Below are 22430 nucleotides of genomic sequence, written 5' to 3' on the forward strand. Positions count from 1 at the left end.
TCAGGTATTCCTAATTTTCAACTACTGACTAGTGAAAAGACAACTAACGAAGAACTTGTTATACCTTGATAGGACTTTGTCAACTTCTTTTTATTCGAACAAAGGCTTTGACTATCACTCTTATGACACGCCTAGATCGAAAGTGCAGATCGAGCTCTAAGTATCATGTTTTGAACCCTGAATCGTTCATACAAAAGTCCGACACTAAGCCACATTCGGCTCTTGTTTGCAAGTGAAACACGTTTTTATAAGGATCTTTTGTTAAGTTTCACAGAAATAAATACCTTCCTGAACTTACCATTCAGATGTGATTTGTTGAATGTATTCTGATTGAACCGAATTTAGGTCAATAAGTAAACTTAAACTTATACCTCAAAAACATTCTTATGGCTTCTTATATATCAAAATATCTGGTTTCAAAATTATTACAAGTTTAAACTTAAGATTAAAGTAAAAGGATAGTCCATGATTTGTACATAACTACGCTGAATTATTTACAACAAATGAGTTATATACTAGAAAATGTGGAACTCAAATGTCAGACACTTGTTATTTTAATAATTTATATGAAAAATTACATATTTTAACTACTGAATAAATCGCATGTTTTGTTATTCTTTAATTGTATCGACTATTGTCACTGAGGTTTCCTTTTTTCAAGTTAAATGTTTATTCACAATATTAAAAGCATCGAATTTTCAAAGCCTTTATAGATTACAAAATAGCAGAAATAAGATACAACTAAAATTTAAAACATTAGAGCTCAGGGTGAGAGAGCAAAATTGTCACAGCTATAGAACTGACATTTTTAACCTAAATGTCACCCCAAGTGCACGTGAATTGAATGGTTGGCATCAAGAATAAGAGTAGCTAGCCAGTAACACTGTCGAAACAAGAGTCTTGTCTGGCTCTTTCAATAGAATGACGAAATTAACAGTCCCGTTCACAACTCGTTCTCATCTGAAAGAACAGAACGTGATTAATAGCATCACACCCGTTCCTTAAAACGTTTAATCAGAGAAGAGATCCCATAATCTTATATAAGAATTTAAGCTGAGGAATAGATGTAGTCAGAATGCAGTTCATTTAATATATTTTCAAGGAGCAAAAATTGTTGCATTTCAGTAAATAATTGTTTACTCACGTACATTACAGTTTTAATTGAGCCTAAGATATAAAAGTTGTGATTTCTCTATTTTATATTTTTAAAGGAATGTCTATTCAAAGATTGTTCGTTTGTCTTCCTTAGGAATTGATTTATCACAGAATGACAAAAAGACTAACTTAATACAATAATAATTTTCTGCAACAAAAGAAACAGACATGAAAATGATAAAAATCGAAATGGACTTGACGTATTCAAATTATTCTCATTTTTATTATACCTTTTGGAGTTATGTAGTTATAACATATCGGTTTTACTAGTTTTCGCATCTTTCGATAATAGTTCGACTGTTGTTGCATGACCCTTTAGATTCTTCCGAATAGACAGTCTAGGTATTGGCTTTTCTTTATTAGTCAAGTTTTGAAGTTTCATGTTTGTAGAGGTGCAGAACTTCATCTGGCCTCCTCTGGATGCGCCAGCAAATTTCCTTCTATGAAATGACCCAAGAGCCACTGCTGACGTTACTGTGGACCTTGACTTTTGTGAACCTACTAAAGTAATAGTTTTTTGTTTCATTAAATGCTGACTTTTAAATACAAACGTATATCTGCCGAAATTGTTTAAAAATAACAATACAGAAAATATTACAGGTATAATTATCATTTTCAGCAAAATATACACTGTTTGTGTTTGAAAATACACCTTGTACTTTCATACTGATTTTTATACTGTTTGAGTAAATATGAAAACCATTCCAATTTGTTTTGCAACATGCGATTTAAAAATTTTGAATAAACTATATAAAAGCGAAAGAATAATTCACACTGTAGATAGCTTATTTATTTCTGATACCTTTGAGTGTGTATATGAGTGTTTTCTTATTGCAACTCCACATTGGGCTAGCTACAGTGTCAACCGACGGAAATCGAACCCTAATTTTAGCGTTGTAAATCCGTATACTCACCGCAGTCCCAGTGGGGGGACGGGTACCTTTTCAAGATGAAATTGAAATGACTGATCTTAGTAAAGCAATCATGCCGAATGTTTAGTAAAAGTAACATAATGTAAATGACATTTTAAGGACATATTTTTGTATTATACAGTAAAGTATAGAAATGTTCTGTAATGTACAAGACAGAATACAAATATAGCTTGAGTGACATTTATATCCGTAAATGCACATTTTCAGCAAATTGAACTGTGTCAAAACTTTCATTGGTTTCAAAATTCCAGAAGTCAAAAAAATAATTAGCTATAAATTATATGTATCTTAAATAAAATATTTGTTATTAAAAATATGAAAAATATGTATTGTTCGAGGCTATATTTATAACAGTTAATGAAAAATAAGTGATTCGAACACAATACAGAAGTTGTTTGTACGTTTAAGAACAGCGCAAACCTAACATCAACCTTCAATAGGTGTTTTATCTTTGCATCTGGTTGAAGGGTGTTTGTGGGTTTCAACTTCATTTTCATTCTAGCAAGCCTAACGACGCACACTGTCATCGGATTAACCGATAATAATTACACTATAGTTCAAAAAGTAGAGCAGAGGATCATACATTCTTTCAAACATTGAAACTAACTAAGAGAATTCACTGAGAAAGAGAGCTGCACTTTTCAAAGGCACTTTAACAGTCGTGAATAAATAAGTGAACTTTGAACCAATAAAATACTCATTGAATAGTTTTCTGCATCTAAAGGCATTTCATGAAAAATGCTTTATGAGAAGAAGTGGAACAAGTTATTCGAGCCATACAACCAATACTACAAACAGGTAGGAGAGAAACAATGGAATATACTCAGAATATTCTTCAAAGCTAGTGTTTTCCCAAACTTTAAATAGCAGCGCCTCCCTAACTCAGCGAAGTGTAGGTTGCGCCCTCATCCTTTACATTAAAATAATTTTTGCAAAAGATAAGAGCAAAATCGACATTTTATTTATCTGTTCTTCAAATTTTTAACAAAAAATGATTGTAAGATGTTAGTAAGTGCTAGAGCAAATAATAATTTTGTTATGTAATCTTCGTCTCTAACTCTTCTGTTTCTTCCATTGTTACTTTGAGCCTTTCTCGCCAAGCCCCCCACCCCCCAGCCAACAGTATGACTTTCTTATGGGAAGCGTCACACACTTTGGAAAACACTGTTATAAGCCATTGTTTACTGTCTTTTAAGAGTCAGTATTTTTATTTTGCGTTAATAAAAAAATATGGCTTAAAAATAATAATTTTTATGGCATAATAAGACACGATAGTGTGTCTTGCGGCCAAAAAACAACCCGCAGGACACACTACGTGTTATTAACAGGTGTTATGATTAAACGGTCTTCCTCCTTCTGTAGCTCAGTATTTAGAATCCAAACTAGCGCATGTTTTCAGAGGATGTAATCTAGTGACCTATTGCTCCACACACCAAATTTCAAGACAATCCATTAAGAAAACCTTGGGATCTCCACATATTATTTATTTCTTCCTATTTTTTCTTTTTATCAAAAGTATGGAAACTTTAATTGATAGAAGAACGCACTTAACTTTAAAGGATTTTTTTTTTAATTTGGTACACTTATAGGTCTTTATAACCTATAATTAGGAGTTTGATTTGGTGTAAATATATATCACAGGTGCAAAGATATTAAAAAAAAGAAACTTAAATTCAAGGGAAATTTGATGTATCAATTTAATATTTTTCCTAGAGATCCAGTTAGGAGTAAAAGTGAGTCATTTTTACGTTTTTGTTATTAGGGTTAATGATGGCTTATTTAACAATGTGCACATACGTAAGTATTGGTTCGCTCAAGCAAACTAAATTAGCAGTTTCTAGCTCAAGTTTTCAAAAGAATCACACGTGTGGACGGTTATTATTAATAATTTATTGCCAATTTTTCAGCACAAGCTCACTAAAATTTATGAAATTATCCTAATTAAAGAGTGTTTAGCGTCAAGTGAAATTAGCTTAAGTAATTAGCATAAATAATGATGTTTAATACGTCTGTGCCGATTGCATGTAGGTGATGACAAAAAATTGTTAATTTAAATTCCATAGTGTCAGTATAAAAGAAGCTATTGACACTGTTATAGAGAGAAAAAACACTACAGTATATTTCACAGAATATGGTTGGTTCTATAAATTAAAGGTCTGTCCGAATAATATGGCTGCTAGTTATTAGCGAATGTCACTTTCTTATTTTGTTTTACCTACCATCATGTCTCAAGCTGAGCAAAAACCACAACCTAGCTAACTGCTGAATGAATACCTGTATTAAAATTCTTATTAATATTATATGTGTAGCCACCAGTTTGGTCACCAATTATGATTTCATTCAAGTTCCTTTTTGGCCACAATTTGTTTTTCGCACACAAGGTGTTTTTAAATAGATTAATTTAACTTGAGCCGTCAATCTTTTCCAAAGTAACACAATTAAAAGTAAATAAAAGATTATTTAATATACCATAATGTGGTGTTACTATTGTGTATTAATTATCAGATATAAAATAAATATTTCAAATCATTGACATATTTACATACAAAGATGGACGCTTCTTTGATTACATAAATAAATGGATAGTTGACTTGTTGTTTAATAGATAGGTGGGTTGTAATTTATAATTCACGCATTAAAATTTAATGTGGATCTGTTTAAGCTTAGCATATTCTAACACTGTATCGTGCGTTTACCTTTAAAGCTGAACCATTACTTTTAAATTGGTGATTTTATAGCATTCAGAATTAACCCTTATATGTCCTACTTTCTAACGTTATTCCTACCAGTCACTAATAGTTCAAATCTATTACCGCAATATTAATGTTTCAGGGTTGACTTTCGTAGTGATTTATGGCTTACTTTAAGACGGCATTGGGATATTTCTTTCCATCTTAAAATGGTTTCATAAGTGTGAATGAAAGAGCTTGTAAGATTTTATATCTCATACATTTTACTAGAACTACTTTTTCATTATACAACATAATAGTCATGGTAGATAAAATATCAAACTTCTTGCTGTTTATCATCCTTCTAAAATGTTTACATATGGTGAAGAGCATTAAGCGTGTCTTACCATAAGCATACTTTGATATATGTGTTAGTTACTCTTAATTGCGACGTTTAGCCAGTTAAAACTAAGATGCAATGTCACTATATGAGACGTAAAGCCAAAACACAGCTGTAGAAAATGGCTGTTATCTGTCATCTGGTAATGTTTAACGTTGTAGGAAATACGGCTTATGATAACCTGAAAGATGTGTATCATATGAAACCGTGAGGAAGACATAAGCTTCAATCAGTGAATATATATACAGGCGTTAGTTAGAAAGAAAATGTAACCAAAGTACATCAAATGACTTTAACAGTGTTTCTTTAGAGTATTCCACGTGTTGTTGTTCTTTTTAAAAAAGTATAATTGTTTATAAATGAGAGATGTTACTTTGTCGTTTATGATGTTGCTTTGACTATCCTGAAAAGAATAATTTGTAATACTTTGTATCAATTCTAGTAAAATGTACTTTACCCGGTCTTTGCAATGAGGGTGCCGAACCCTTACACAGGAGCACAGCACACAATCCTTGTCGAAAGTTGGTGCAAAATCCACCGTAGATGATGGGATTCAAAGCACTGTTAGAATAGGCGAAGTAAGTAGCGAAATAGGTGACAGCTGGGAACCATTTGGGAAGCTGCAAAACGTGGCATAAAAATAAACAAAATAGAAATTGTGTACATATAATAGTTTCTCTGGTTTGCCTTATTTCCTAGCAGTGCGTCGTTATTGGAATTATTTGGGTTTATATATACGAGCTCATTTGAACTCATGACAAAGTTGAAATTCTGTAAATATAATAGCGTCAAAGTCATGTGCCTACATTTATGGTGGCAGTAACCTTTATAAACTGCAAATACATACAAATACACATATCGTAAAAAAATTAGAATATCTACAAGCACATATTCCTTAATATTAATTTTTTCGTGTTCGTTATCAAATATACAATTTTCGAAAAAAAACATAGGTCAAAGCGAAGCAAACAGAGCGAAAAACCAGTCATACGTTTTACACTGTAGAAATCTCACAAACAATTGCAACGGATTTAACATTATTTTAATATCTATGTTTATTTCAGTTTAATATATATAGATACCTAACATTTCATTTAAGTAAATTGTATATGTGTATCAATAAAAAAGTAATTTTCATTTCGTGAACCGTTGACAAAGTATTTAGTTCCTGACTGGATAGAAGATTTAATATTGTTTGTATGTTTCTGAAATATTTACATATAAATTACAATTAATTCGCTCTCCGTGAATCGTCGATAAAATATTCAGTTTCAGAGCAGATATAACATTCAGTGTTGTTTGTAAGTCTGTAAAACCTTGTATGTAAGTCATTATTTGTAATAACCGTTATAATTTGTATTGTAACCTAAAATATATCTGTGTTAAAAAAGAATATTGTATACATCAATCTTGTTGTGAAATATCATAAATTTAATACATATCGACATTTAATTAACTTCTAAATTAAAATTAAAATTTCTTTAATAAGTAACGTACGTAACATAATAATTCGGAGATTCGTCCTATATAAATTATAAGACGTGATAAGATAAACGTGTCTTTCTATATTTTCATCCTAGTTATCTATTAAGAATGTTATGAATTGTATATAGTAGCACATGAACGCTGGTTGAAATTTAAATAACTGCTTTAAAGCATGTTACTTATATTGTTTAAATTCAAAAACTTTTAAAGGCGAAATCCAGTGAGATAAACAATATATTAGTAACATTGTTATTATATTAACCTGGAAATTAATCACAAATAACTCTGGTCATCTGTATACAAAATTTGTTCCACAATAAATTGTAAAAGTGTGGATCGAACCTTTAAGTTTTATTTCTTCAAGTATAATCTTGCCCATTCCAGTGACTTAGTGGTAAATCTGAAGAATTCTAACTTTAATCCTGCTATAATCTACCACTAGTGGGCTCAAAATAGATAGCCCATTGTGTTGTCTTTTACTTAACAAAACAACTAAACATTTTTTTATATTGAATCTCAAGTGATTGATCGAAATAAGAGCGCGTTGTATGTCTGCTATTTGTATTTAGCATTTGGAAATTTTTTATCGAGTACAACCACTCACATTCTGACATTCACGTACTACAGATCATTGTTTTTAGGTGTCGTTATTCAGAGTCCCAAATTTTCTTTGTCGGTGATACGTTATTTGTGTGTATTTGTCTCAACTTGTGCTAAGAAAATAAAAAAAATACTAATTTAAATCACCCATATTGCTGAACTATTATTGATCATGAATGGCGACACTTGGGCTAAGTGGCCATATTGGAAACCGTAAGATTCACGCACAGCCACCTATAATTTAGAACCACTGACCAGGGTTAAGGCAGTAAGTAGGATTTGCTTTTATACGGCTAGTCTTAAGTGAAAAATGAAACTGATTTAAACTTTGATGAAACACCCATTATTTAAACTGTAAACCATATTACATAGCATAATGAAGAACCTTGAACCTTTCTTTCCGCAATTTGAAACTTTAACCACTAAGACACAATATTTTTTGTGTTGTTTTTTTTGTTATATAATGTCATTCTAAAGGTTTTAGTAACATCTGTTTTATAGAGTTTCATTCGCTTAACCGTACCAACATCATTAGAATCATATGTTTTCCGTATATGATGGGTCAAAAATATTCCGTAACATTAAAAAGCTATTATAGAAATTATTAAACATCCACAAAAATATTATTTTCAGACTCTTTAAAAATGTTTCTAAACGTAAAACAATAGTTGTAACACAAGTAAAAAAATTTATAATGTGAGCGACAGGAAAAAAACACTTTTGTTCCAAATCTAAGAAAATCTCAGAATACGGAGTATTATTTTCACCCATTCATGAATTTACAATAATTTTTTTTCAATTAATTACGTTTATACACTAATACGAGGAACAACGTCAAAAAATTTATGATGTTTAGAAATGTTAAAATATTCGGATAACATTGAACACTGGAGGGCATTATGACCAAAAACTGGTTTTTCAAACATGGCCAGCTGGTTAAGGCACTCGACTCGCAATCCAAGGATCACGGGTTCGAATCCCTGCTACACCAAACCCAAACATGCTCGCCCTTTTAACCGTGGGGGCGTTATAATGCGACGGTCAATCCATATCACTATTCGTTGGTAAAAAAGTAGCCAAAGAGTTGGCGGTGGGTGATGATGACTAGTTGTCTTCCCTCTAGTCTTACACTGCTGAATTAGGGACGGCTAGCGCAGATAGCTTTTGAGTAGCTTTGCGCGAAATTCAAAACAAACCAAACCAGCTGTTCAGTTTCGGTGTCATCTTTTAATTTTTTTTAACTTAGATTAAAAAATTAATTAACACGGAATAAGCCGTAACAGACTGAGCTAGATGCAAAAGACGCTTAACCTGATAAAATTCTAAATTAGATTTAGAAAGTTTTATACAATGAAATTGCTTGAACTAAATTGTTATATTAAGCGTCTCTTTGACATTTCATCACAGCATACTGTTAAGCCTTGGGGTTAAAACTCATTCTCCGAAATAAATTAGGCGCGCATGCGCATTTAGACAGTAAGGTCAGTATGCATTTTCATGACAGACAAAAACTGAATATTACTATAACAAATTGTGATGTAGAAAATTAAAATTATTTTAAAAATTGTCATACATTAATGAGGTCAAGTTTGCCTGAACCAAGTAATTAGCTGTAAATAAGGAAACAATAAAACTACAACGATTAGAATATAATGAATAATCAGTTTGGTGCCCTCGATATTTTCAACTTAAGAAAAAATTAAAAAACATAGACATTACTTTTTATAAAATTTATTGACGTTAAGTGGATAAACATTTGATTATTTGTTTTGTATTTCTTATAGGAAAGCCACATCGGGCTATCTGCTGAGCCCACCGAGGGGAATCGAACCCCTGATTTTAACGTTGTAAATCCGTAGACTTATCGCTCTACTAGCGGGTGGATATTTGTTTTAAGCTTCGCGCAAAGCCACACAAGGGTTATCTGCATTAGCTATCTCCAATTTAGCAGTGTAAGACTAGAGTAAAGACAATTAGTCATAACCACCCACTGACAACTCCTTGGCTATCTTTTACCAACAAATAGTGGGATTGAACGTCACATTATAACGCCTCCATGGCTGAAAGGGTGAACATGTTTGGTATAACGGGGATTCGAACCAGTAACACTCCGACTGAGATAGATAAACGGCACTACAGCATAAACTATCAACAGAAAGCAGAGTGTCTGAGAAATCAGTACATACTGCGAATATTGATAGAAATAAAGAGCCTCGTGTGGCTACATAATATTACAGTCAAAATGTCGATAAGAAAAGCTATTTACCTCACCGCTCGTACTACTGGAGTGTCCAAACTGAGAGTAGAGAACTATCACCTGGAAAGGCATCCAACAGCAAACAAAGGCAACCAACACTACCGCAACAAGCTTGATAACCTGAGGTGGGAAATGAAACTAGATGAATTATGGAAAACCCAGCTGTTACTGAATTTCTTTCCACTCTTGGTTTACTGTACTTCTTGAAGATTGTTGAGTCAGAAAAGGGGAGAATAAAAAATTGCTATATAAACATAAATATTTTTGTTGCATCTATTCGTATTTTTAATTTAATAGAAAACATCGTAATTACTTGAGAAAAGTAAATCTAAAAATATGTTATTTTATCAGCAGAATATTAAATCTTTAGATTTTTAATATTATTGTTTGTCTCTCTTTCTTTTTTATTCTGCTATTTTTGCTCTTACAGAAATATCCACAGTAAAAACTACGTCTAATTTCTAACGCTTCACCGCATGGTAATAATTCTTTTACTTTACCCCATGGTAACTAGTATTCTATATAACTTCTATATAAAACGTTATCATGTAAGTTGATTTCATGACAATAAAACAATTATTCTTTTTAATCTAACATTAAGTATGTTACTTTCTGAAGCTTCAGTGATAGAGCTACCGTCTTTAATGTTTATCTCTAAGTTATTCTGATTTTCACTGAGAATGAGAGTTGATTTTGTCGTAAAGCAATTGAATATAGCCTCCCCTCTCTCAGTGGCACAGTGAAATATCTGCGGACTCTCACCGTTAAAAACAGGGCTTCGATATCCGTGGTGGTCAGAGTAACTTATTGTTGTCCAACAACAACCTATGAAGTAAAATATTACCTACGAATGACTAGGAAATGGAACATCCAAACCGAAAAAAAATACTTACATATATTTTTCCGGGGTTACTTGTATGAGTAACGCAGGCTTAGTAAAAATAATCTAGCAATATCAGTATCCTACTCAAATAAGATTTGCGGCCTTATTATTAACGCACGACACGTTGTACAACTTTTTAATGACCAATCATCATGGTTCTTAAACTAATTATGATTTCAATTACACTAAAAAAAATAAATCAGTTTCTAAGAATATTTTCAAACATTTCTTAGTAACGTTTTAACCTTTGAAAGGAACCCGCGGGCAGTAATGTAAAATAAATATAATTCAATTCATCAACAATTCTTCAGTTATATATTAGTACGTAGTTTCATCTCTAGTAATAGTTGGCAAGTTGCATAAATTATATAATTTTCTGCAGAACATTTAAACTTCGTAGCAAATAGGTTGGAATTTCTTGTTGATTTAATTTAATTTGTAATTAACTGTAAAACTAAATACATTAAGGTTATAAATTAAGCATGTCACTGTAGAATCAGTCCAAAATACTCCTTTTGAAGTGACAGTAACATCTAAAATCAAGATCCATAGTATGTTGAGCAAAATGTAAAAGGCATAAAAGATACTATAATATTACCAGTAGCTCATATCTTCGAACAGACCCTACGACACCTTTTTACCATTTGATAATTTTCCAAATAACTCATACGCAAATATGCACACTGAATTCTGCCTTTAAACGTAACCATGGGATCATTAAGATTTTGAACATAGTATTTCAGATGCGCTTTAATCCGATAAATGAGACTTTAATATCAAGATATTATTGTCAGAGATATTTACAGGTATACACAAAACAAATAATACTGAATATAGGAAATCAGAAAGTTACTGTACTTTGAAAAAATGTGCTACAAATTACCTTTTTCTTGGCTCGATGTTGAACACTAATATTAGCCAAGTTTCTCTCGCCAGGAAGTTTGCTTATCCAAAGCTTCCACACGATCAAGAAATATGCAGAAGCCATTATGACGACAGGTAGAAAGAATAGAGTGATGGTAACAAAGGTGTAATACAGCTGTTTGGAAGGATAGCTAGTCACACACAACTGAAGTTCCGCATCGAACTCGGATTTACGGGGCCAACTTTCACCGCAGTGTGATTCCAGGAAGTCCTTCCACTGGAAGAGAAAGTTAGTAGATTATATTGACATATATTTTTCCGGGGTTACTTGTATGAGTAACGCAGGCTTAGTAAAAATAATCTAGCAATATCAGTATCCTACTCAAATAAGATTTGCGGCCTTATTATTAACGCACGACACGTTAATAATCCGTGTCTGATTCCAAGGAAAAGACCTTGAATGCTCTTCTCTTATGAAATGCATATATTATTTGCATCTCTTTTGTCTTTTCGTAGAAATATTTAATAAATATAGCTTTTATACACATTTCAAAGTTAAGAAACTTATCACGAACTATTCATAAAAATTTATGTATAATGAAAATCTGAAATATATTCTGTAAGTTAAAGTAAAGCAATCGTATAATTTAAAAGAGTATCATAAATGAAGCTATTAAACGTCAAATAGATAGGCGAGGAGTGTTTTTTATTGTCACTGTCTATCTTCTTTGACGTCCCAGCATAACCAGGTAGTTAAGGTGCCCGACTCGTAATCCGAGGGTTGCGGGTTCGAATACCCGTCACACCGTGGGGGCGCTATAATGTACGATCAATCCCGCTATTCGTTGGCAAAAGAGTAGCCCGAGAATTGGCGGTGAGTGTTGATGACTAGCTGCCTTCCCTCTAGTTTTGCACTGCTAAATTAGGAACGGCTAGCGTAGATAGCCCTTGTGTAGGTTTGCACGAAATTCAGAAAACAAACCTTCTTTTACAATTCCATTTTAGTAGGAATTATTCCCATCTTTAATATTAATCACAGATACTAACTGTTATGCTCGTGAACTGAAAGAAAGTGACATTTCTCTTGCAGACTAAAACAGATTAAAACAGACTTCTGTCGTTATTGGCAGCAAAATCTAAAGAGTCAAAGTGTGACAGGCCTAACTTAACAATTAGTACTGGAACAAATAGAAATATGATAAAACAAAACCACGCAATAATTATCACTATTATAACTCATCATGAATAGAATATTATAGCAATATCCAGAGCCTTCCTCAGGTTGCCGTTAAACAATGATTTCCTATTCTAATCTAACAAGGATAGATAAGATACATTAATCCAACATGGCGGTTTTTCTATTATACTTCATCTAAATTTTTGACATTCTAAGTATAAAGAGTTTTGACTCTCAGCACACACAGGTGCAATGAATGATTTATTTATTTGTCACCGTCCGTATATAATAACCAATCTTCTGGAGTTCCTAAGCAGGTTATATTTAGAGCTCCAATTAAAAGCTCAAGTGATGCACTAACGTTTTTCACTTTTTGAACACGTTATTCACATTACAGTGGATTTAGGCATAAATATCTGGAATGAGTTGTCTTGAACACTCGCATCATAGATGCTGAAAAAATGCTTATTTCGTTTTTAAATATATTTACTCTTTTTCTTGTAATAGTTTTTTTTTATTTACTCTGACTGTCTGTACTAGTTACTAACACTACAGAATCCTACGAAGATACGTGCATAACAAAGGATTTTTACAAAAAATATAATGGATACATCATTAGTTGTGTTTCTTTTACCTAGTATATTTAGTAATGTAACGTGCATTACTGAAAGGAAGAAAACTATTAGCCTAAAGAAGTTAATAAGCAAACTGTTATCTAACATATTGTGTGAAATACATATTTTGTAAATAATATTTATAGGAAAAATATTGAACTAGGAAATTGTATACTTATGATATCACTTGATATTTTTATAGTTATATGATACAGTGCCTTTTAAAAGTATTTACGCCCACCAATAATGTCGCATTTTAATGTAATTCCAATATCATGTTTCTCTAATGAACTTGTTTTTATTCAAAACTCTAATGATCAAATTTAATATTGTTGTGTGTGAATGTCAGTAATACATACAAAATAATGTATAAACTGAAAGTTGTTTATTGCATGAGTATTCAGCCCCTTAAGTTAGTACTTAGTGGAAGAATCTTTGGCAGTAATTAATGCTGTAAGTCTTTTTCTGGTAGGTTTCTACCAACTTTGCAGAAAGGGGTGGAGTAACTTTGCAAAATTGTTTCAATTTATAAGTGTCGTCATAAATTTTCCATTGGTTCAACTCAGTACTTTGACTGGACCAACCCAGGATATTCACTTTTTTTCTTTTGGAGCTACTCCAGTGTAGCTTTGGTTTTGTGCTTCGGGTCATTATACTGACGATAATGTGAATTTTTATCCAATTTTAGATACTTGACTAACTCAAGCAGGTTTTCCTTTAGAATTCGTCTGTACTGTGTATCATCCATCTTTCCATTAATCCTGAAAAACTTCCCAATCTCTCTTGATGAAAACCATCCCCACGACATAATGCTACCACATTATGCTTGACAGATGGAATGGTGTTGACTGGTTGATGTGCTTGCTTTGATTGGTTTGCGCCAAAAGTAACGTTTTGCATTTAGACCAAAAAGTTCCTATTTTTTTGTTTCTTCTGCCCATAAAATCACCTGACACTATCAAATACATGTTTTGTCGCAAACGTCATACGAGATTTAATATGATGTATTTCTTTCAGTACTGGCTTCTTTTTTTGTCGTTTCCCTTTACAGGCTAGCTTTGTATAGAAACCGGAATATTGTCGATGTCTAAACATTGACTCCAATCTCAGACATGAATCTTTACAAATCGTTCCAAGTCACTGTTGACTTCACTGTGGCATCTCTAACCAGTTTTCTGCTTGTTAGGCTACTTAGTTTAGAATGGCAGCCTGATCGGGTTAGACATTTAGCGATATGAAGCACAGTAAACTTCTTAATGGTGCATTTTCCTGTACTCAAAGGAATAATTAGTGACTTTTGACATTTTCTAGTAACCTTCCCCTAATCTGTGCTTTTATACAACTTTATCCTTAACTTGCTTGGTATGCTCTTTGATCTTCACGGTTGGTCTGTCGTATTGCTATGTGATTTGTGGCTTGAACAGATACATTTTTTCTGAAGTCAAGTTAAACCATTTTGATTAAACACAGATGGAGACCATTACGCAAATTTTGTGAGTTTTAAAACTAATATTTGCACCTGAACTTATTTAGAACTGCGGTAACTAAAGGGTTGAATATTTATGCAATTGATAATATCCTAATTATCTTTGAAAATATAACTTTCTTACACAATATCTCAATTTGTTTAGCTTTCTCAGTTTGGAGTGGGTTGTGTAGATTCTAAATATGAAGTCGCATTTGAAATTGTCACAATTGCATGCTCAGACGTCGGTAAACAAAAGGTGGAAATTTTGTAGGGTGGGTGAATTGTTTTACAAGGTTCTTGAATCTTTTAATATGTAAAATTATTCCCTTATATAAAACACTCTAATTAAACAGTTTATTTATTTCATTGAGAATGTTCTATTTTCTATAGTACTTGTGTTTCATTTAGAGAAAAACTGGTTCTAAGCTAAGTATTAAGAACACAAATAGTGAAGTTTTCAACATTTTGACATCACCAGCAAATTCAAATGAATTTTTAATCGGTCATGTGATTGTCAAAAATAAAGCAATGGTGTTATTTATTGAAACTAATCTTTAATTCAAATGAAAATGTTTACTGTTAACACTGTTGCAACTTTAAAGATAATTTTTTTTAAAAAAATCCTAGTTATTTCATTGTATAAACTTTTAAACCATGTGCGCTACTTACTTTATCACATGTGTTTGTTTTCTTACAGCAAAAGGCACATCGGGTTTTCTGTTGTATCCGTCGAGGGGAATCAAGCCCCTGATTTTAGCGTTGTAAATCCGTAGACTTACGGCTGTACCAGCAGTGGACTGATTAAATGTTACTTCTTTTAACTCACAGATATTTGCATCGTTATGGTTGCATTTAATTACTTTTAAGCATATGAATAGCACACAGATTTTAATCCTCAGACATTAATTAACTTTATGTAGATCACGTCGAAAAATATAAAAAACAACATAGAATTAGTTCCTAAACTCACGCCGTATGTTTTCGTAGGATTTGAGTAAATGTTTGAGTAACAATTTTAAAGTCAGGAAAATGGTACCGAAAACGCTGCTTTTCTGAAGAATTTTGTAATTGTTATATATATATCGTACACAACAAACCTCTCTCGACCCTGTTTACAATTTTTTTAAAACATCTCGTAGCTATATACAAATATGTATAGATCTAAGTTACAAAAACATTTAATGAATGTTGAATGAAGAACCTTCCTGGCAGTCCTTTGTGACAGTTGGCTCTTTATGAGTTCCATTTCTATAATGATGTTTATACTAAAAAGAACATGTTTTAAAGAAATCCAGAAGATCGTTTCGTATATACAGTTATACACTCACAAACCCCTTAAAATTGATTTCAATAGGAAAGTTTTATAAATGTAGAGAAAGTGTTCCTTAGATATTAATTTTGAATAAAGTATTTCATTACTCACAGTTTAACCAGTTAATGTTTGTTTGTTTTTGAATTTTCGTGCAAAGCTACTCGAGGGCTATCTGCGTTAGCCGTCCCTAATTTTGCAGTGTAAGGCTAGAGGTAAGGCAGCTAGTCATTACCACCCACCGCCAACTCTTGGGCTACATTTTTACCAATGAATAGCGGGATTGACTGTCACATTATAACGTTCCTACGGCTGAAAGGGCGAGCATGTGCGACCGGGATTCGGACCCGCGACCCTCAGGTTACGAGTCGAATGCCTTAACCCAACTGGCCATGCCGGGCCTAGGAGTTAATAAAGCTACTTGTTAAACATGTTCGTGTCCCTAATGTGGCGTATAGTTTAAATATATATCCTAGAAACTACACATGTTTGAGTTTCACACTCATTACAACTCGACTTTTTGATGTGTTGTGTTTCATTTTTTTAAAAAACGTTTTGAGAGTCATTGAAAAAAAAATGCAATGTACGTGCTTGCGTTTCTTCCTATACTCAGAGTAGCAAAATCTAAGTACATTATACAGGAAACAATATTGATTTGTAACAGCATTTGTTTGTACAGTAATATTTTCTAGTATTTCTCTTTTTTCGGTGCATTAAACTTTTCTGGACAAACAACTAGAAGTTTGAAATGAGCCCTCAACAGACTGCATGTGTCACATGAACATTAAATCGTGTAATACTAAATCTGTATCAACATACTTCGATTGTACTCTGATAAAACATAAGCTAGTATCATATTTAATTTAAACGCTGAATAAATAATTTATGTGGCATAAACGCTCCCAGCAGTCAACTTCATAGTTTACAAAAAATTATAATTATTAAAACAGTAGTTTATTTTGCAGGGATAAGTACTGAATACAGTCAAAGATAGTCAAGGAAAGTTAGTTCTGAGGATAGGAATCAAACATAACTATAGTTATTGTGAAGTTAAATAACCCAAAATGAAACCCAAAGTATTTTATTGTCAAGACAAGTATACAATATAACAATAGTCATAGTAAAAGAAATATTGTTGCTTTTATCAATATCAAACAAAACGATATTCAAGAAAAACCTTTTTATGATGATGAATATCAAACAAAACAACACACAAGGATATCTGATTGTGATGATGAATATCAAACAAAACAACACACAAGGATATCTGATTGTGGTGATGAATATCACACACAATGACAGTCGTGAAAATCTTATTGTTATGATAAATGTCAAATATAATAATATAATAGTCAAGGAAATTACATATCCAATAACACAACTGTAAAGAAACATTTGTTGTCGTGATAAATATCAGACATTACTATAATCATGGTAAACTCGTTGTCGTGACACGTACCAAACATAACGATAGCAAAGAAGTCTTGTGGAAATGAATATCAAACATATTGTTAGTCACTGAAATTTTATTCTAGAGTCAGGTATTCAACGTAACGATAGTCAAGGATAATGTTAGTTGTGATGAAGGTCAGGCATTACGATAGTTAAGGAAAATTAACATTTCTTTTTTCTGGTGTGGAATATCAAACATAACCAGAGTAAAGGAAATTTTATTGTAGAGATACATGTTCAATCTGATTTTAGTGATGAAGTTCAAGCATAACGATTCTAAAATTATTGTTGTTCTTTCTGATAATGAATATTATTCGTAACGAGATTAGGTTAGGTTAGTTCAGCTAGTTTAAGTTAGAAAATATTATTTCCAATTATCCAGAAAAACGATTGTCAGTTTTTTTTCTAAGTTTGAAATTAAGCACAATGGGCTATCTTTGCTCTGCCCAACGTGAGCGTTTCTAGCGTTTCAAGTGTGCAGACGCTGTGCTACTGAGGTGCTGATGAGTTTGAAACATAACAATCGCTTTGCAAAGATCAATATCTTAAAACAACTATAATAAAGTAAATCTTGTGATAACAAATACCAAACACGAAAATAGTTATGTTAATATACACAAGGAAAGTTTATTGTCGGGAGAACCATGCAATGTGACTAAAGTCAACGAAATTTTGTTGTAGAGATGAATACGAAACGAAAGTATAAGTAATTTTGTTGGGGTGATGAATATCAAACGTAACGGGAGTTAAGAAAATCATATTATAGTTTTAAATGTCAAATATCTTATACGACAAGTTTGTACCTCACAAACAGCACTTGGGTTTATCCACCAAAATATATTTCACACACGTAATTGAACTCTAGTAAAAGTTATTTGTTAGTGTATTTTCTTAATAAAATTTATTCCAGTGTATTTATTAGTTATTTACGGTGACACAAATATACAATCATTGTCGACGGTATGATGCAATAATGTATTTATATTGACCTATTAAATGTTCGAAGTCTTACCTGTAGGGAATAGAACCGCCTATAGATTAGAAATGGGATCGAAACCATCAAAGATATACACCAAATACTGGTTATGACTAATCCAGTCCGTCGCTTAGTGATTCGCGCGTGTAGTGGGAACATGATGGCGACGAAGCGGTCACACGCAATGGCCGATAGAGAGAGAACACTGCTTGTCAGGCATGTCACTAATGGGAAACACACAAAACAAAATTCAAAGTGCATATGAATAGCTAGTGTAAACATGAATATTTGGTTAATTGTTAGATTCATTCCTCTGTTTTTTTACACAACTCTATTTGCGTTATACCAAAACCAAACGACAGAGAATAAGGACATCTACAGAATAGAAAAAAACACACAGAAAACAGAATGATTATTACTAATGCGTGTAGCCTGTATTAGAACCTTGAAATATAACAAATTAATAAAAATATAAGATTTAAATAAGATATAATTAATAATGATTAGATAGTTTAATATACTGATTTAAAATTCTCTGGCGGTCTTTATTCAAGTATATTTCTTGTTTGATACGCTTTAATAATCCAGCATTTAAATTCGTGGATCAATTTCGCCTCTCAGTAATCATTGTATGACCCCTTAACCACAACGTGAACTTGTATTAACGTTTTAATATAAGGAAAAAATATGAATTTTATTTAAATGATGACGAAGGGCTGTCCCTGGGATATAGCTTTTAGTTTTGAAGCTAGTGAGGTAGTTCAAATTCGAGAGATATCCCAAAATATTCCAAGCACTTGATGTTGTGGATGTATTAAAAGAGAGGCACTCAATTCCTTAGTGTAGATAATGGATTGTAAAGTGTTATTGACTGGCTGCCTTTCTTCTGTTCAAGAGCTCGAGATTACGAACTTCATCAGATAGATTTATTAGATTTTTCATAGATATAAAACACAGTTACTAGTACTTTATTCGAAACACGTATATTTGACAATTTCTCAAAATAAAAAGATTTTAGTGCACACCTATTTTATCAAGAAAAAACTAAACAGCTTCAGCTTGTCTTTTAAGAATTTGTTGTTTTTTTTTTTTTTCCTTTGGATAATGAGATAAACTAATGAAACTATTACGTACTTAAAGTTCGTGTGTTAAAAAAATACGATATAATTTTCTTATCACTTTTTATGGAAACATTGAAGTAAAGGATCGTTTAATATTTAACATATGATCCAGATTGTTACAACTTCAAAAATAATAAATATTTTTCGCTTTTATATTTGAGGCTGTATTTAACCACTCTATCACGTTATGGCACAAAAGCTATAACGCTCTTTTAAAGTCAGATTCTTCTGTTACGTATTTTACATCCTGAATTAACCATAATTGAACAATTTATTAATTTATTAAGTGATGTTTTACTTAACTAAAATAAACCATTCGTCTTAAAAGTGAGACGAATAATAAAGTGTAATTTACTTATTTGTTATTAGTTTTCTCCTTTATTTTATTAATATATTTGTGTAGAAGAGTTTACGTCGGTAGGCTCAACACAATTAGCTCACGACCTCAAGTGAGACCTGGGGTAAGCCTTAGTTGTATACAGGTTTAACGGCAGATGGCGATGTTTAAGTATTTAGAAAAAGCTAACATAGGCACGTTCTGCCAGTTTCAGATGTCATGGCAACCCTTAAAGAACGACTGCAGACAATAATAATTCGATTTCAGATATTCTGTTAATAATCTGTATTCTATCAAATACGCTGCGTATTTTCTTTTACTAAAGTCAATTCTGTCTCGAGGATTATCAGTATTATTTATATACAGTTATAATTTATAAAAAAAATAAAGTGAATTAAATGAAAAAGTAAACCTTAAGGGATAGGAAAGTAGTTAAGAAATTGTATTTTAGTAACAAATTCGTTACTAATATTTAATAAAGTATTTTTTTAAATTGTTAAGCGTATTTAAAACAATAGTTTATAATATTTTAATTCTTTAAATAAGCTAAGTAGCATGGCGGAAACTACAAACAAACAGCTGATAATGATAAAATTATTCTTATGATAAAATATATCATATGAGAATAAAAAAATAGTGCGTTAGGTGGAAATAGTCCTTTTCGAGTACAGAAGACGAATAATTTTATAACAACGGTAATACAAACTATCATTAATTGAAATCATTATGCAAAGAAAATACACTGAAGTTTCAACATTTAAATGAAATATTCTGTGATAAAACTCTCAGAAGATCAACTCGTTTTTATACTGTTCATTAGAAGTAAAGTACTGGTCAAAATAATAGGCGAAATCATATATTTTCTCTATAAAAATACACTGGGGACCACAGCATAATTTAGTTGAATTATTTCTAGGATTTAAGTTATATTTATTAATATTATTTTGCGTGACTTATATCTTATTATGGACCTTGTAATCAAGGAGATAATGAACATATAAGCAACTTGGTGTTAAATAACGCGGAAAAGTGTGTTCAAAAATCCGAATGGATCTAAACGCACCTCGTCAGAAAATTATTAGGGTTAAACAAAATATACAAATAATACATTAAATGCTCACATACACTAAAAATATTAGACTAAGTGTAACAAAACATTATTAATAAAGTTGGTGTGTATTTTGTGAGAAAATTTCTAGGAATAAAACACATCTTTACCCGAAAAGAAAGAGAGTGATAAGGTTGACACTATGCACTGAAATAATGATTCCAAGTCGTATTTTGTAATGTGTTTTCAGACGCTAAATATGTCGTGCAAACAGTTCTTTCAGTAACAAAATTCCGTATTTTATCAACACTGTTCTGCATTAAGACAGGAAGTACAGGTACAAGGCTGCCCTGGCTGTTTATGCAAATTGTAATTAATTATAAAGATGCACAGAAACTTCTGAAACTATTTGTTTGCATGCATATGCTGAAAACTTCTCATTTCAGATTCCATGACGAAGTTATAACTACATTACCTCTATGCAATGATCTCAATGGGTCATAGGCATTACTTTATAACGCAGCTTTTCTTTTGTCATAGCTAAAATGTTATAAATTCAAATTATTGTCTTTAAAATTGTCCGTAGTTTAAGTAGATATATGACTGATATCATTCTTATGGAAAAGGTATGGAAGTTACTCGTAATTTACTGTTATGTAACGTAACGTTGCACATTTTGAAGATAACTTTAAAACGGTCTGTGGGAGGAATATTTTTTGCATCCTCTGTTTCTAAACAATAACAAATAAGTGTTAAGGTTTTAGTGTTAAATTATTAGGGGCTTGACTGGTAAAGCTAAGAGAAATAGACAGACAGATTGCTCAGTGCAAACTTCTAAGACTGTTAATACATAAGTTCAACATCTATAAGGTGACTTTTGAATTTATTTCACTGCGGTTGGTACAACAAAAATATTTTTTAGTTATGTTAAAGTATAAAGCTATATATTGTGCTATATATACAGCTAGTATTGAAATCCAATTTCTAGAGTTATTAGAAACACCCACCCACCCACACATAGCACTGATCCACTGAGAAGCTAAAGAATAAGAAATTTGAAGAAATATTGATTTAGTTATTTGCATTTTAGAAAAAAATACGTGTATATCAGAAAGCATTTTTAACCTCATCTCTTTGTTCAAAACTCATGGTCGGGTGAGTAGGGCGCTTCGCTCGCAATCAGCTGGTTACGAGTTCGAATCTCGACGCCACCAAACATCTTTGTCCTTTCAGCTGTGAGGGCGTTATAATGTGACAGTAAATCCATTTCTCTATTCGTTGGTAAACTAGCAGCTCAAGAGTTGGTGGTGGATGGATGGTAATGACCATCCTCTTTTCCTCGTGTCTGCTAAATTAGTGACGGCTAGCACGGATAAGCTTCGTGTAGTTTTGCTTGAAATTCAAAACAAACTTGCTTAAATACAAACCAAACAAACTTACATTCTACCCATCTTAAGAGCTCGGCAGTATAAGTCCGCAGACATGTCACTGTAAATACCTTGAAATGATTTCCCAACAGTAATCAATTCTGTAAGTAAATATCGACGTTAATTATCATAACCAATATTATCAGTTCCCTATTTTTCTTTGTTGATATATACAGGGAAAATGAATATTGATGATCATTTCAAATATGTCATCTCCATGTTAGAGGCCTGGCATGGCCAGGAGATTAATGTTCTC

At 32.1% G+C, this 22430-nt stretch overlaps 1 protein-coding gene across 1 annotated transcript; it reads right to left on the reverse strand.

The window, feature by feature from the left end:
• Positions 1-590: 590 nt before the first annotated feature.
• Positions 591-18453, reverse strand: LOC143228089 (RYamide receptor-like). The gene is made up of 6 exons (XM_076459418.1): positions 18278-18453; positions 11265-11522; positions 9508-9618; positions 5614-5776; positions 1386-1656; positions 591-960 (listed from the first exon to the last, which is right to left on the reverse strand). Exons 1-5 carry the CDS (start codon positions 18398-18400, stop codon positions 1403-1405), a joined length of 909 nt encoding a protein of 302 aa, XP_076315533.1. The 5' UTR covers positions 18401-18453; the 3' UTR covers positions 591-960; positions 1386-1402.
• Between the last annotated feature and the right edge of the window lie 3977 nt (positions 18454-22430).

This window comes from Tachypleus tridentatus, chromosome 10, assembly GCF_004210375.1.
Source record: "Tachypleus tridentatus isolate NWPU-2018 chromosome 10, ASM421037v1, whole genome shotgun sequence".
Taxonomy (NCBI): domain Eukaryota; kingdom Metazoa; phylum Arthropoda; class Merostomata; order Xiphosura; family Limulidae; genus Tachypleus; species Tachypleus tridentatus.